A 17,918-nucleotide genomic window follows, 5' to 3' on the forward strand; every position below is an offset into this window, starting at 1 on the left:
TTTTCATTATTGTGTGTTTTAAAAACAAACCCAAAACTTATATATATCTTTTATAAAAGAAAAAGGAAAATATGTTTTACTTATCAGTATTGCACTATATTTAAAACTAATGTTTACCAAACACCAACAAAATAATAAAAAAAAAATAATGAAATAAAAATACAAAATACGAAAATCAAATCTCTTATTATAGCGAGAGATTTAACTTTATAATCTACTCTATAGCAAAATACTTTGTAAGTGTTAAAATTTAAATGGTTCATTAAAACAAAAAATACTTAAAATAACAACTAATATTTAAAACAAAAAAAAAATTACATAAAACAAAATCAGTTTGTTGTAGAGAACAAAAAAATAGTCATTTTCACCAACCACGACACAAAAAAAAATAACCGAACAAAAAAATCCGTTTAAAATGAGTATTATTACATTTTCAATTATTATTCAAAAATACAAAAAAAAAAAAAATATATTTCAAATGGCAAGAGAAGAAAAAATACACTTAAATGTTAAAAAATGGTACTTTTATGTACATTATGCAATTTTGTGTCGAAAAAAAAAATGAATTTTTGTACAAGAAGTTTAAATGAATGCTAACAAAATAACAAAAAAGATTACAATTTGTAAACATTCAATATAATGAAAAAAAAAGTAAAAAACAAAAATTATAACACAAAACGTAATAGCATAGTGTGCTATTTTTAAATATTTGTTAAGAAACCGATGAAAAACATTTTTCCAATTTACAAAAACAAAACAAAAAAACTATTATCTACAAAAAAGGAAACTATACATAATTTCAATAAAGGAAAACGTTTTACCAAATATTTTGTAATGTTTTAATTCTACATCTATATTCCAAGTCGACAAGATTCTACCCGAAAAGTTGCATTTCATTTTTCCCCGTTTTGAATCCCTCCCATCAATTAAGGTTTTACTTTTGTTGGAAAATTCAACTAATTTTAAATTACTTCTGACTTCTACTGAGTGAATAATGGAGTTCATCAAGAACTATTAAATAGCTTTCAAAATCCTGAATACAATGAATTTCAGAGTAGTATAGTAGGTATCTACACTAGAAGAGTGTCCCAGGTATTATTTACAAAACTTATTAGCGCAGTGTCGGCACTTGTTACCAATTTTAAGGGTGGAAATTGTAGGAAAAGTATGCAGTTTTTAAAATGGTTTCCAGTCCAAAACATGATATTTATGGAGAGAGCAAAAACATTTATTTAGAATGAGATGCATCTATTGATATACTAATGCACTAAAACAATTTTTTTTTCTTGAAAAAAACCAGGAGATTTAAAATAAGTTTTTTTTTGTTCAAATTACCAACAGTAAAATGACATGGAAAAAAACACTAGCAACTTTCCTTATCTGTAAATATTTTTTTCTGAACAGGCTCTCAATTGGTGCATCACACACAAATTCACAACTTTGCGTGACAAAAAAAAAGTTCCACATACACCACAGTGTCCCCTTAAGGGTACGAGTAATAAAAAATATAAAAGTACAATTCATTGTTTTTGTTCAATAGAATTTTTACATGAGGGCTAAAATCTCGTAACCATTAAATCCCTTCTGTGTTTATCAAGTATTTTGAATGATATAGGGGGAACGGGAGACTTGACCATATGGGAGACATGAGCCACTCTAAATAATTCACGCTAAAATCATTTATAAGTACTTAAACGTTCCATTCCACGATGTACTTCTTTGACACAAAAATAATTCTAGATCCTCTATTGACTTTGGCTGGTGAATGCCAAAAAGATAAAAAGTTTATTTAAAGTTGGAAGTAAAAATAATTAACATTTACTCATACAAATTTCATTCAACTTTGTTAATTTTAAAACAAATTTAAGTTATCTTGTGTTTTAAAAAAGTTATTAATTATTAGTTGTGAAAAAACGTGAGCGACTTTCATTTGGCAATAACATGCTAGTAATTAATTTTTTAATGAAATACCAAAAAAAAAAAAATAAGTTATTTATTTATTTTTGTTATGTTTTTTTAAAGTTATTTTTCAGTTTTGTTTACTTTTTTATACTTTTGTACTTAAGGCAGAACTACAATGACCTAAAAAGTGAAAAAGTGGGAAATTTCTTTCTTTCTAGCGCTATTTGATTTTGGAAAAAACTACAAAAATTGTTTATTCAACAAAAAAATAAGCTTTCTGCATCATTATTTTTAATTTTGTGGTTGGAAAAACTCCCACAAAATGTGTTTGAAAATTTTCACTTTTTGACTTTTGGCAAAAAGAAACCGTTGTAGTTATACCTGTCCTCAGCCCTATTGTGAGTTTCACGTGGAATGTTTTCCACCCGAAATATTTTGATGTCCTCATGTTCGGACATCTCCCTTTTCGCCCGGAACTCACAATAGGGTTAAAGTGAATTTCAATTTTTCTGGTTGGAATCTTGTTCACGTGAAACTCACAATAGGGCTGACTTTGAAAGATATTTGATGTTTTTTTGTTTTATTAAAGCCATAACTACAATGACCTAAAAAGTGAAAAAGTGGGAATTTTACAAAAGTAAACAAATTTTATTTCTTTTTACCGCTATTTGTTTTTGGAAAAAACTACAAAAATTGTTTCTTAAACCAGAAAATAAGCTTCCTGCCTCATTATTTTTGATTTTGTGGTCGGAAAAACTGTCACAAAATGAGTTTGAAAATTTTCACTTTTTGACTTTTTGCAAAAAGTAGCCTTTGTAGTTATGCCTTAATTTGATTTTTCTTTTTAGTTAGGTGTGATCAAGTCTCTCCAAGGGGGTGTTCAAGCCTCCCGGCTAAGCGGGAGACTTGAGCCAAAAATCTGTTCCAAATCATTTGGTGTTTGGCAAAAATTCTTTGGGTGTGCATTAGGGTTTATGAGGCAAATGTATATTTACGAAGATGTATGTACATATCTAACATTTGTCTGAGATGAATAGGGAAGTTTTTGTGAACAATTTAACAAAAAGTGGCTCAAGTCTCCCGCACTCCCCCAAAAATGTAGGTATACAAAGAAGTGTACGAGAAAAAAGAGTCAGATAAAGAAAACAGCAAATAAGGTGTCATGAGAAAATTTTAATGAGAATACTTTTGGGATAATTTCCGAAATTATCTCATTTTGGCTCTAGTCGAAATATTAAATAAGCTATAAAACAAAAGGACGGTATACAATTCAAAAATAGGTGTGTTTTTTATTACCACCGGTCTTAACTGGACAAAAAAAACGCCTCGGGGCTTAACCTGAAATTTTGGCAGCACTGTATATTGAATGTTCCGAAAACAGCAGACACAACACAAATTTAGAGTTGTCATATTTTTCGCTTTCACGTTTTTCTTGTATTTTTCGTGTATGTTTTACAAAGATATACAAGAATGAATGCTAGCAAAAATAGTTTAATACATTTTATCATTCCAAACGTCAGTTTTCACGTTTGTAAGTAAATTCTAAACAATTTATGAAATAGTTAGTTTGGTAGCACCGATTTAAAACTGTTCAAAAAGTTAAGCCCAGAGAAATCTCCGGGCTAAGCAACTAAGCCCAAGGGGCTAAAGTGTTGTTGCATTTAACATGTAAATTGCTTAGCCCAGGCTGCGTTTTTTTTGTCCATTTAAGACCGGTTGTAATAAAAAACACACCTAATGTGTATCGCCAATGCGATGATTACAGAACACAGGAATTTTATTACAGAAACAGAAAGAAATATTCGTAGTCATAACGTTTTGTTAAGACAACGCAACGTAACGTCACATAAATAAGTATTTTGGCATCACTCTTCAATAAACTCGTTACGTGGCCGGCTGGCAAAATGCAAAAACACAAAAAAAAAATAATAATGGCCGACTCATTTTTTGACATTTCTGATTTTTTTGTGTGTTTCTTCTTCTTCTGTGTAAAAAGAAGAACTGACTTGTGAGTGCAGTAGAACTCGAAAACGCAAGAAGAATACGAAGAAAAAAAACTATATTTTATTTTTTGGTTTTTTGCCTAACTTTCGCCTCCAAGTCGAAATAATAAAAATTATCTCAAAAACAATTCTTTGTTATTTTGTTATATAGTAAATTTGTGTCCTACTAAATCTGAAAACCAATCAGCAAATGCAGAAAATTTGCGAAGTTTTGTTGTGATAGAAAAAATAAAATCGAAAGAAAAAAATCTTTCGCCAGGGAAAGTTGGGAAAAAAATATCCCCAAAGTGCTTTAGTGCGTTAAAATTTTTCTTATTGCCCCAAGAAATGGCTCTAAAAAAGGTGAAAGGAAACTTCGAACGAATGTTTGATAAAAATCTAACAGATCTCGTTCGTGGAATCCGAAATAACAAAGATAATGAGGTAATTCAAAGAAAAAGTATCTTGTCTTTTTTTTTTTTGTAAAACAAATATTCTTCCCAACAATATGTCTACTGGAATCTTTTTTCTTTTTTGATGGCAGAGCATAGTGATCCTTTGAAAAAGTTGATTTTCTTTTTTTGTTTTAAAAAAATCGATAGTTCAAATTGATGCATCTTTCGACGAAGCTCTTCTATGAGACAGGCACTTGTGTGGAAGTGTCTTCTCTTCTCTAAATATAGACTTTCACACAAAACTAATTGGTAGCTTCCCAGCTGCTGCTTATATTGTCGAATGCCTTTGCCTTATGGGCGGAATTCCATCTATCTGTCTATTCAGTATTCTCACCACCTCTCCAATGACACCACCCTCCTCATTTTTAACATTGCATTTTGCAAAAAAAAATAAAATAGAACTTGATTTGTTTCTTTTCTTTTTTTATTCTCAGGCCAAGTACATCTCACAGTGTATTGAAGAGATCAAACAGGAACTACGCCAAGACAATATCAATGTTAAGTGCAATGCTGTCGCTAAGCTCACCTATGTAAGTATAAAGTATAATAGTATAATGTAAAAGTATAAAAGGGTATCAGGAAGAAGTTAAGGAAGTTGGTAGGTAATTTATGTGTTGAAATCCAAGACATTTTATACAAATTATATTCTGTCACTTGTATTTACGGTGGGTGATAAAAATACGGTGGATGCTAAAAATAATTTAAGAAATAAGAAAAACCGATGGTACAAAAACTAACACTTTTTAAAAAATTCTTCTAATTAGAACAATCAAATAAAGTTGCTTAAATGGTCACAATGAAAAAATATTACATGATAATGTACCTTGATTATAAGTTCGTAGGTCCCAGACGTTTTAATTGTGGCTTAACCCCTCCGAGACATAATTGAAATTTTCCAAAATGCAAATTTAGGGATATTTCAAAGACGACTGTAAGGAGGAAAGCCGTGGTTAAAACCTTAAAACGTCTTAAACTTATTAACATATATACACTTTTTTCCAGTATGGTTACAAGGCTCGTTTTAGCATTTGAAGTATTTTGTAGAACTTTTGAGGTAACTTGGAAACATAAAGCCACGATCAAAACGTCTGGGGCTTTTTCTTTGTTACATTTGTTTTTTGATGATGTTTAGAAAAATCAGTTTTTCGGCTGTTTTTGGAAAAATACATTTTTATAATTTCAAAGATGTCTGGCGCGCTGCTTCCATCTATTGAAACGGCTGTGACCAAAATAGCTGAAATCATTGCCTTTTTTTTTGTATCAGTCATGTAGTCACACCTTCAACATCAGAAACTAATATTTTTTTGACTTGTAGAAAGGTAAATGCCAAGTTTTTTTTTTTCTAAGTTTATGCAATTTCCTCGAAAACAGATCTAACGATTTTGACTAAACTTCGCACACGTAATATTCAATACAATAGCAATATAAAAAATGCAATATGAATTGTCCTCCATATCGCCTCTTCCCGCATATTAACAATACTTCTTTAAAATTTATAAGGAGACAGTTCTTAAAATTTACATGTTCACTAATATAAAAGTGCTTTGAGCTGCAAGAGCAAGTACGTGTGACCCAGTTGTGCATTTTATTTGTCATAGTATTAGAATCTTTTGGATCTATCATTTGTAACTATGAAGTAGGGCTCAAAATGGTTCATCCTTTTGTAGAATAATAAAGTGATACTTAGTTTCACTCATCAAGGAGTTACCAAGAAATTGCAATGAACTTTCCATGTGATATAAGATTTCAAAAACCCCAATTGTATACATTTCTTTTCTTTGATGTCTTTTTAAGATTCAGCCATTTAAGAAGATTGGAACTGTTGACCACTTTATATACTGTTCTAATACCATTTTAGTACAACTCTATCCATTTTTCAATCTTATTATAACTTGTTTAAAGGCTCTCACTTTTTCTTACTTACTTAGGCCCAATTTATTCACTCTCCATTATTTTTAAAGGCTCCATTAAAAATTATAAAACTGTCAAATCGCATACAAATTTTAAAATTTCCCTTTTTTAATGGCGACTTTAAATTTAATGGAGTGTGAATAAATTGGACCTTACTGTCCTAATATTACCAATAACTTTTTTTTACTTTTAACAACTTTTGGTTCTTATCACTGGGAATAACACTCCATTCAGTTGACTTGGAGGTGTGGGTTCGAGCCCTACCTCAGACAGCATTCTTTTCATTATCCCCCAGCTTGGAAGCCACCCGTGGGATTATATGAGATAATAATCATCTTATTCCCAATTCACTGTACCATCAAAAATTCTTTCCTATCTTTCTATTCCTTCTAACTAGTGCCGTGCAGTTTGCATTTAAAAGAGCTTAGGTCTTACAGTTAAAATTATTATTATTATTATTGGAGGCGTTTTCTTCTCTAACAACATTAATTTTTGCAATGGAATGGCTAGGATTGGAAGTTCGCTTTTAAAATTTACTAATATAACTACACTTTTAGTTTTTTATTTGTTTTGTTCAAGAGGCAGTATACCCTGCTATATCTTTAATTAAAAAAATGGAATAAACTGGGTTCAAAGGCAAAGTCGTGGGGTAATAGTTTATCTTACCATTACAGAAAAATTGAGTACTTTAATTTGTGAACAACATTTTGACTGAATGCATTTTTTGTATGTATTGAATCATCGATTGTGCAGATTTTGTGTCATATAATTATAATTTACAACAAACATATAATTTCGAACTGATATTATCTGGTATGATTTTTGTTTGCTTTTGTAGACCTTTAATCAATTTTCGTATGCAACGGTTGATAAGAGTACTTAAGATCAAAGATAAGATTTATATTAGACCAGAGACGGAGTGCTTATTTTAAAATAAACATTAAATAAGAAACAAAATTCAGTTTCATAAGGTAGAAATTGATTTGAATTCTATATAATGAGTCACATATAAAAAATAGAATTGATGTTTATTTTATTTTCAATACTTCGTTAAGCAAAAAAAAAATGTAAATATCTCAATTTCCATTCATTAACATTCTTATCAATTTGACCTCTTGAATTATTAACACTAATGCTTTCTTAACTGAAAATTCTAAGCACTGCGGAGATAATTTGACTGAGTCAAAAAGAAAACAATATTGCTCTTATCTTCTTGTTACCCAGCATAATTTAGTATGCTATTAAAATGTAAAAAAAAACAGACTACTTCTTTTCTTAATCTTTAAAATGATGGAAAAAATGAAATTTAGCAAGGGGGCTATATACTGAGTTTGTTGATTTTTTATGTTGAGATCTGATTAACTTTATCTGATCAACTGAAAGCAGAATAAGTGGCAATAATTTAGAATGTATTCTAATGTAGTTGTTTGTAACATGTGAGCAGGAAAGTTTTTTATATTTTAGAGATAAATCCTGTGTGAGATTCACAATATTAATTTTAATATACATAAACATAACATAGTTTTCATTTTTAAAACTTTGCTCTGGTGACATACATTGTTTGCCAAAAAGCCTTATATTCAAAAGAGCGCAAAAGGCGTTTTAAAAAGGTAACCTGCAGAGAAAATGATCCAGTCTTTTTTCTATATGGCCAGTAGGGTGTTCCATTTTTTTTCGTTTTTAACGTTGCACATGTGCTTGGTATTAAACATGGGAAATTTCAGCTTTTTAGTTGAAGTGTAAGTGAGCGCTGAACATGCCTAACGTTTTTTTTTATGTTTTTCTAGCTAGATGCTCATACCTACATACATAGGTAATAACTAATTTTTTTCAATTATTCAAATGAAGTTAGTTGTGATGTAAAATTTTTCATGATATGCTTTCCTCTTTTATAAGAAAAAAAAATTTTTAACGATGAATTTTGTTTATTTAAATTCGTCTGTTAATTTGAGAAAGCTTAAAAAAACTATGTAGCTACGTCAAAAATGTATCCCAATTCACACAGCTGAATTTCACCAAAGATACATTTTATATTCAAAGCGTAATTTGCTTAAGTTTTGTAACAGCTCGACTGTGAAGAAAAAAACAAATAATGGGTCATTTAGTTTTTACGCATTTTTTTCGAATTTTGTGAGTTTATATTAATGTTGTCACAAAATTTCTTTATAATAGTTTTATTCTGAAAAAAATTGTTTGGGATCAATCATTTTAGGTGTTTTAAAGTCCAAATTTAATATTTTTTATATTTTTCAGATTCAAATGCTTGGCTATGATATATCATGGGCAGGCTTTAACATCATTGAGGTCATGAGTTCCTCTAGATTTACTTGTAAAAGAATTGGTTATCTAGCGGCAAGTCAAAGTTTTCATCCGGATAGTGAGGTAAATTACTGTTAAAAATCCAAATAAAACTAATAAACTAATTCACTACTCCACTTAATTAGCTTCTAATGCTTACAACCAACATGATTCGCAAGGATTTGAACTCTCAAAATCAGTACGATGCAGGTGTCGCTCTAAGTAGTTTAAGTTGTTTCATTTCGCCTGACTTATCAAGGGATCTTGCCAATGACATTATGACTTTGGTTTGCATAAATATGAAATACAGAATTCATGAACACTATTTATGATATAATTTTTTAGATGAGCTCAACGAAACCTTATCTAAGAATGAAAGCCGTCCTTATGATGTATAAAGTATTTCTTCGTTATCCTGAAGCTCTGCGACCAGCATTTCCAAAACTTAAAGAGAAACTAGAAGATCCTGATCCAGGTATAAATTAACTTGAGCTCTTTATGATAATGTTTTTACTCATACTTGAGTTCTTCCTTATTTGCAGGTGTTCAATCAGCTGCAGTGAATGTTATATGTGAACTAGCCCGCAAGAATCCGAAAAATTATCTTCCACTTGCACCGATATTTTTCAAACTCATGACAACATCCACCAACAATTGGATGCTCATTAAAATTATTAAATTGGTAAGTATGAATAGTTTCCATATTGTTATCCATTTATTCTCAAAAAACTCACGATCTCATAATTTGTATCTTCTCTTCTCAATTCATTGAGAAAAAAAATCTGTACACTGTTTTCGTTGTAAACCTGACATTTCTTTCTTTATTGTTTCTTTCTTTTCTTTCTTTATACTTTTTTCCTCTCCTATTGACCTTATTTTTGGTTTACCTATTTGTTTAAATAAAAAATAAATAAATAAATAAATAATGTAACTATTCATATAAAAACAAAAATTCAAATGGACAAAATATATAAACAGTTTGCCAGTTTAACTGCCATCGAACCGGCGCTGGGAAGAAAACTAACGCAACCCTTGATCGAAATTATTTCCAGGTTTATTATCTCTATCTTCTTTAAGTATAATTTTTGAACATTTTGAACAAAAAAAAATCCTTTTTTTATCCGTTTTTGTTTTCTTAATCCTCTTTTTGAATTTATTTTATTATTCGTCTATCACCATTTTTTTAAATTTGAACACATTTTTTTTACCAACAAAAAGAATTCTCGCAATAATGTTAATTTACATATATTTATTTTCTAATTTTGTATTTATTATTTAATTAAGAAATTTTTCGTTTTGTTTTTTTAATTTTTCATAATAATTAGTGCTTCCTGAATTTAATTAGCAAATATGGTTTTGTTTATTCACTACGTTTGTGGAAGTCATCGAATGGTTTATGTAGGCATTTAAATTAAAAATTTTGAATAGAGTTGAGGTGTTTCACTTTTTACCGTTAAAAAGTAGCGGGAAGCCGGTTTTGAAAATGTTCCATTTATGAGGCCGACTAAATGCTGGTGTTTTTGCATTTGCTTATAGAGAGAAATTTAAGGCCTACCTTTCTTCTTACTTCAGGCTTTCTAAGGTTCTCCAACAAATATGGCAATACCAATTTATCTTTCTCGAAGTTAAGTAACGTGTTGTAGGTAACTTTCCAAAAAAAGTTTCTTCTTTTTTAAATGAAATCATTTAAGTAATGGTTCAAATTTTCTTTCTTAATATTACAATTTTAATATTCTGAAATAAAGGAAATAAAATGAAAAATTCAAATGATTCACTGGGCCAGATCAGTAGGTTTAATGGACTTAAACTCGTTAAATGCTATGTTTTTTTTCATTCATTGACATTATTAAGAGCATTTTACAATTCGCTTGTCGATTCGTTAATCGTTTTGACTATTGCAAGTATTGCGTTATCGTCAGCAAAAGTTGCTATGATTTTGAAAACAAAAGGCTTAAAATAGGACCTAGAACAATACCCATCCCAGCCACTATTCCCGTAAAGTCCGTGCCTAACGCGGATAATTCTGTTCTCTAAAATATTCTTTAAGAATGGTGTAAAGTCCATTAGGCAGGACTTGACTTGGTTTGAATTTAAGGCCTTAAGATACATCTAAACTGAACAAATTTCTATGCACTTTAACAATCGTCGAATGCCTGCTCATAAAAACGAACTGGTATTCAGGTATAAGACCTTTTTCTTCTACAATTTGCTGAGACGCTGAAGAAATATTCTTTTAAAAACCTTGCATATTACCGGAATAAATGATATGGGCCTGTTAAATTTTTCGTGGTTTGCCAAGTTTCATTTATATAGGAGGTTTATTAAACCTTTACGTGTTGAATGTTTCATCTAGGTATCAGCAAAAACGTTTGCTTTCTCTTTGTCGCTCCTTGTCCATTCATTTTGTTCTTTCTTAATCAGAGGTGGTGAAACCTTTTGCTTTTTTCGTAGCTTTTTCGAGAATACTTAAATTCTTTACCTGCCTTTAAATTTTTAAGGTAATTTTTAACTTTGCTGTTTTGAAATCTGATATAATCTTTTTAAACAAATTACAGAGGTAATTTAAATAAGCTTTGTGTTAAGAAGCAAAAGTTGCCATTTCATGCGCGCTTTTTGTACCTCTTTTATATCTTAGTAATACTTAGCGTCTGTATAGCCTGACATTTTTCTTTGGTGTAGGAAGCGGATTTTTGAACAATATACACAAAATTATCTAGCGCTTCTTCCAGTGCAAAAGACGTTTGTGATATGACATAGTCAGAACAATGATATATGGTATTTCTCTTGACTTTAAAGAAATAAATCAGTAAAAAGTGAGCACGTAAAAAACTTGATGCTGATAGGCAGTACTAACATCAAAAGCAAAAATACAAATTACAAAAAAAAAAAAAATAAACAACGAATTAAATAAAAATTTGTATTTTTGCCTTGTGCTTAATGCATTTACTTTACCAATTTATTTTATCTTGAATTTATCTTGTCAGAATTGATTAAATATTGCTAACATAATACTATTCGAATACTTCCAGAACTTGAACACAATTAAGTTTTCTTATACTACACATCGGAGTTAACCAATCACCCCACAATAAAATATATGAAAGTGATTTAGAGAGGTTTTTAAATACAGATAATTTTTATAATTTTTTCTACAGTAGGGGTCCTAACAACAATTTATTTTAAATTTATATAAAAAAAAAACCTTCACCAATTATATCTCTATAAATCTTTCCTTCTATCTATCTCTCACACACATTCCATTTCAAACAAAAAGAAACAAAAGAAAAAATAAACAATGTGTAACAATTTATGATTTTATTTTGCTTGTTTCTTTTTCTCTTGCATTTGCAGTTTGGCGCTTTAACTCCTTTAGAACCCCGGCTAGGAAAGAAATTAATAGAACCTCTCACAAATCTAATCCATAGGCAAGTTTTGTGAACTCTCATACTTTTTTGTTTTATATTTTTTATTTATTTTTGTTGTGTTGTTTTAGATTTTTGTTTTTCATTTTTTTGTAAAGTGTTGTAAAGTTTTAAGTTTTAATTATTTTTTAAATTGTAATTAATTATATTCAACTGTGTGTGTGTTTTTTATTATTATTTTAAGCGCTCAAATTTAGATGTGATTTTATTTTTTTTTTTTATTTTTTGTTTATATTATTCTAATTGCTTTTTTGTAAAACTTTAGTTTTAAGAATATAAATAATTTGTTTATCGCTTTTGTTTCTTTAGTACATCGGCAATGAGTCTGCTGTATGAATGCATAAATACAGTAATTGCAGTTTTAATAAGCATTAGCAGTGGTATGCCAAATCATAGTGCCTCAATACAATTGTGTGTCCAAAAACTACGCATCCTCATTGAAGATTCTGATCAAAATTGTAAGTATCTAAGATTTCTGAGTGTTTTTTTTGTGTGTTTTTATGTGTGAATTGCTTGTTTTTTTTTTTGCTTAGTAAAATACTTAGGACTGTTGGCGATGTCAAAAATCCTCAAGACACATCCAAAGAGTGTTCAATCGCACAAGGATTTGATTTTGGCATGTTTGGATGATAAAGATGAGTCAATTAGATTACGTGCCCTGGATCTTTTGTACGGCATGGTCTCAAAAAAGAATCTCATGGAAATTGTAAAAAGGCTTCTGGGCCATATGGAACGAGCAGAAGGCTCAGTCTATCGAGATGAGTTGCTCTTTAAGGTGATTGAGATTTGTTCACAAAGTTCGTATCTCTATGTGACGAATTTTGAATGGTATCTAACAGTTTTGGTTGAGTTAATAACTTTAGAAGCCGGCTCAAAACATGGTGAGAATTATTTTATATATCATTTTCTTTATTCGTTTTACATTATTTATATTTCTCTTTTCCTTCTTAGGAGGTCTAATTGCTGAACAGCTTTTAGATGTTGCCATTCGTGTACCGGTAGTGAGGCAATTTGCAGTTAATGAAATGAGCACTCTTTTGGACACTTTTGCTGTTTCATCGCAAAGCGATTCAATGTATGAAGTGCTTTATGCTGCTGCATTTATTGTTGGTGAATTTTCAAGGTAAATATTCTTGATATTAAGATTATAAACTGGTGGGTACATCTTTTCATATCCCTTTAAGCGTACTTAAAATGCAGTGTCTGTAGCAAATTACCTCTGTATTCGTTTGATAATATAAGTTAGTTTATCAGAGACTAATAATATTCAGATATTTTGAGAACTAGTTCTTTGGACTCAGTACTTCGAGAAAATTTAACTAAGAATCCAACTTATCTCTAAATTATAATTTACGTTATAAAGTCGCATTAATTATAGATAACCAGTTAAAATAAGTGGTTTGGGAACATGAATAATATTCATGTTCATTAAATATGTTATTTTTCTGTGAAAAAAACTTAAACCGTTTATATAAAATTAATATTGCCAATCAAAATGTGTAAAAAATATTTTTTTTATGATAATTTTCTAATCTCTTAAATAATGCACATTACCGGTTTTTGAAAATTATTCCTTAAAGGTTAATAAATCGCAGAGCGAGACTTGAATGCTTTATTAAACAAAACTTCTTTACCTTTCTTGTGATTATCTATTCAATTGAAATGTAAATTTTTTGTAAAAGCAATTCTTTCTTAGCTTTGTTTAAAACTGACCTAGGTTTCATAAAAATGGCTTTTTTTTTCAAGAAAGCCAGATGCTGCTTTGAAGAGATAATATTAAAATTGAGTCATAAAACCGAATAACAAATATGGACTAAATTGAAGTATTATTTTATTTTGATTAAGTGATGAAGAAGGGACATTTTTCTAGGAAGCACAAAAGAATAATATTTGTTTCGAAAAAAAAACAGTCCGCAATTTTTTCCAAGTTCGTCCACTGTTCGCCGAATTCCCCGAATGGACTTAAGGATTTTCTTTACTTGTTTTTCCCAGATATATTTCCAAAATCTTCGACAAAGAACTTTGAAAGATTCTTTTTTTTAGTCTGAGCTATTCCACTTATTTCTCCACCTTTTCCTTTAAACATCCGTTTATCAAATCTTATTTTTCCATTCTGTTCAGAATTAATCAATCTTTTTTTTACACGTTTAATCGTTCAGTGAACTTAATGATGCAGAAAGTACACTTAACATTTTACTACGACCACGCCAAGTGCCAGGCCACATCAAGGGTGTTTTTGTGCAAAATGTAATCAAAATATTCACAAGACTGGTGACAACATGCTTGGAGAACCAAGACGTTGATGGAATTGTTAGAGTAAGTTTTTTCCACATTTCATTATTTTTTGTCGAATCCATAATTATAAATTTTGTATTTCTATTTCCAAAGCTTTGTGATCATGTTCATGTCAAACTTCAAGAATTTTCCAGTTCAAATGATATTGAAGTGCAAGAACGTGCAAACTCCGCCTGCGTTCTTATCGGAATGCTGCGTTCCCAATTCGAAAAGACCCATCCTCCTTCCAGCAAAAATAACACAAATCACAACAACCACACTACAACACCAACCAACACCACCACTACCAAGGACATTATAAGCGGTCTCGAAACAGTCACCGATGATTGTGTGGATGATAATAATATAGCGAAAAAGCTTGTAGTTCCTATCATTCCCAATCTAGCAATAGAAATTGTTCAAGAAATGGCATTGCTATTTGCTGGTGAATTAATTCCAGTAGCACCGAAAGCACAACGTAAAGTCCCCCTACCCGATGGCCTCGATTTGGATGAATGGATTAATCCACCATCCGAAAAAGAAGATAGTTCATCGAGTGATGAGGAAAAAGAAGAACTTTTTGCAGCAATAACTAGAAATCATGATGCTGAAACTAGCAAGCGACGTAAAAGTGATGATCTTACCCCTGAACAGCTTGAGAAATATCGTCAACAACGGCTTTTGGAACAAAGTAATAATCCACATTATTTGAAATCCAACGATAGCAAGAAAACGGATTTAAATAGTCCGACCAATGACAATGATGCGTATGTGAATATAGATGAGATTCCAATTACAGAATTGTCATTGGAAGTTCCATTGCAAGTGCTTTGTAAGTTTTGAAAAAAAAAAAAACTAGACAAAATATTTCTGAACCTAATTTATTTTTAGCTATAAAACGGTCTGATAAGTACTTGGAAGAAGAAAACAAGCCAACCAAGGAGAAGAAAAAGCATAAAAAGTCCAAAAAAAGCAAAAAGTCCAAGAACAAGGTGGCCTATACTACTTCGGAATCAGAAGATGGTAAGTAATATTTTTCTTTCGGGAAAATTAAAATTTAGGGTCAGTTCCACAGTCGAATAAGAAGCATTAAGTGCTTGATATTGCAACATTAGTGTCACTTGCCATGTTAAAACTAACTTACTTACTTACTTACCTTGATTTGGGCCTCAACTAATACTCTTCTACATCGATATCCTCCAGTTCCGCACGCCAAGGTGACTGAGGTCCACTGCCCCTTGCGTGCGCCACTTTATGCGAGATCTTCCTCTACTTCACCGTTGCGTAGGGTCGAAAACTTTCGACTCGTACGGTTTACATGGCCAACCCATGTCAGTCGCTGCACCTTTATTTGTTTGGCTAGGTTGGTGTTCTTGAACAACCCATATAGTTCGATTTTGTATTTTCTTCTCTAATCCCCATCAATGCATACGGGACCAAAAATCGCCCGAACAATTTTTCTCTAGAAACCATCCCATCAAAATCCATGCTGCTGCACCATACAGCAAAACTGAGATGATCAGACACCTTAGTTGCTTGAGAGAAGACTTTGGTGGTCAATTGCCTTATCAAACCAAAGCTGTGTTCTTCCGATTATTTCAATATCGTCTGCATATGCAAGGAGCTGGATGAACTTTTGAAAAATGGTGCCTCGGGTGCTGTCGTTAGAGTTCTGTATATTTCTTTCAAGGATGATGTCGCACGCTTCGTCGCCTTGTTTAAAACCATTTTTCTCTAAAAGAAATTCAGTTACGGCTTTGCCGACCCTGACGGAGCAACGTGCATTCTCCATCGTCATCCTGCACACAAAGGCAAGCGACCTTGGCAGACATGGCTCTATACATTTTAACTCTGTAGGTTCTGTAATAAGCGGCCTTGAAAACGATGAAAAGATGGTAGATATGGATTTGATTTTCCTTTGTTTTTTCCAACATCTGGCGTAATGTGAATATTTGGTCTGATACGGACCTATCAGATTGTTGTAAAGAAGGCTGATTCCTCTGTAATTGGCACAGTTCAGAGGGTCTTCTTTCTTAAGGATCGGTAAAAAAAATGCTGAGGTTACATTCTGCGGGAACGACTTATTAGATATTCGACAGATGAGTTTTCCAAAGTGATTTTTCCAAATTCTCAGCATCGCTTGCGACTCTATTACGATGTTTCCTTATTCGTCTTTGCAGGCTTCAGTTCTAGATATATAACCTTTGATGTTCTACTTGCCTTCTAGAATTCTACTACTTACCACCGCTGAACTATTTTTATCTTCTTTTAATTTCATTGTTTCAATATAAAATAACAAAATTTCTTTCATTACAGACACAAAACCTACTCCTTTGGTTAACAAAACATTGGATATGCCAGAGGGAGTTGCTCTATCTGATAGTGAAGACAAAGACAAATTTGATCCTGATGATCCGCACCGAGCCTTAGACATTGATCTGGATATGTAAATAAAACAAAATTTAACAAAACACTCAAACTTATATAATTCTTCTCTTTTTTCTTTAGTCCTGAAGAGAAGCATCGTAAATCCAAAAAACCTGCACTTGAAACCAACTCAACTTCGAATGAAAACTTGGAACATCCAAAGAAGTCAAAATCGAAGAAATCTAAAGAATCAAAAGAATCCTCAAACTCCACCGTCGTAGCTCCAACCTCAACATCAACTCCAACCACCACCACCGGCACCGGTACAACTAAAAAAGACAAGAAAAAAGACAAAGAACACCACAAGGAACACAAATCAAAATCTAAAAGTAAAGAAAACGAAGAAGAAAACCATGATCTCATGGGTACGCCAGTGAAGAAAAAGAAAGAAAAATCTAAATCATCTTCTTCCAAAAAGGACGAATCCAGTGAAAAGAAGAAAGAGAAAAAGGAAAAACATCACCATCGAAGTCATCATAAAGAGAAGAAAGAAGAGCCTTTGTTATTGGGTGATTTTGAAGAACCGTCATCGCCTATTAAAGAGACATCCTAAGAAACCACCAGATCCAGCAGTTTGGCGTTAAAAAACTGCTTAGCAATTAAACAAAGTCCCCTCCTCTTCACTCTTCTAAGGTCAAACCAAAAGAGATTAAACGAGGAAATGCGTCGTGTTACAAATCGAGCTATGTATCATTTAATGTAATAGCATCTTGTTGCGTAGGTAAAAATATTTTTTTTTATAATTTTAGTTTAATTTTTGTTCTCTTTTTAAACTCTGTTTCTGTTTCCAATAAAAAACAAGCACACTAAGAAAAAAAATAATTAACATAAGAAAAAAACAAAATAGATAAATTGTTGTAATAATTCATAGATCATCATTTTGGTTAAATTATAAATAAAGCAAAAAAAATAAACAATATTGAACAATTTTTTTTAAATATCTTAAATAAAATAGAAATAATACAATCGATTTATTTTATTCATTTGTTACTCATAAAACACTTCTTAAGAGAGATTTTAAGCTTATACGATATAATAAAATGCAGACTAGCTAAAAACAATTAAATGAAAAAAACTACATCTTCTATAATAACTTTTATTATTTAGCAACTGTAAATTACTTACTTAAATAAAACAAAAAATGCAACTTATAAAGATAGAAATTATAGATATATAAATATATTATTACTCTTATATACATACAAAATTATATATATATATAAATAAATGTGCAAATAAAAATGCTC

The 17,918-nt window shown here is 30.9% G+C and overlaps 1 protein-coding gene across 1 annotated transcript; it reads left to right on the forward strand.

The window, feature by feature from the left end:
• Window positions 1-3,876: 3,876 nt before the first annotated feature.
• On the forward strand, window positions 3,877-17,746 carry LOC129908601 (AP-3 complex subunit delta). Its single transcript, XM_055985223.1, has 15 exons — window positions 3,877-4,328; window positions 4,774-4,869; window positions 8,504-8,632; window positions 8,695-8,835; window positions 8,894-9,023; window positions 9,091-9,230; window positions 11,900-11,973; window positions 12,280-12,428; window positions 12,504-12,851; window positions 12,922-13,093; window positions 14,130-14,286; window positions 14,359-15,076; window positions 15,136-15,267; window positions 16,561-16,690; window positions 16,753-17,746. The coding sequence occupies exons 1-15, from the start codon at window positions 4,233-4,235 to the stop codon at window positions 17,222-17,224; spliced, it is 3,084 nt and encodes a 1,027-aa protein (XP_055841198.1). The 5' UTR covers window positions 3,877-4,232; the 3' UTR covers window positions 17,225-17,746.
• The last annotated feature ends 172 nt before the right edge of the window (window positions 17,747-17,918 follow it).

The sequence above is a fragment of the Episyrphus balteatus genome, chromosome 2 (genome assembly GCF_945859705.1).
Source record: "Episyrphus balteatus chromosome 2, idEpiBalt1.1, whole genome shotgun sequence".
NCBI classification, from domain to species: Eukaryota; Metazoa; Arthropoda; class Insecta; order Diptera; family Syrphidae; genus Episyrphus; species Episyrphus balteatus.

What these genes read in the sequence shown, in the direction of transcription:
- LOC129908601 (XM_055985223.1), top strand. Translation starts at nt 4,233, where the DNA reads ATGGCTCTAAAAAAGGTGAAAGGAAACTTCGAACGAATGTTTGATAAA. An exon ending in CTCACAAATCTAATCCATAG is followed by an intron (nt 11,974 to 12,279) that starts GCAAGTTTTGTG and finishes TTGTTTCTTTAG; the next exon opens with TACATCGGCAATGAGTCTGC. An exon ending in ACGTTGATGGAATTGTTAGA is followed by an intron (nt 14,287 to 14,358) that starts GTAAGTTTTTTC and finishes CTATTTCCAAAG; the next exon opens with CTTTGTGATCATGTTCATGT.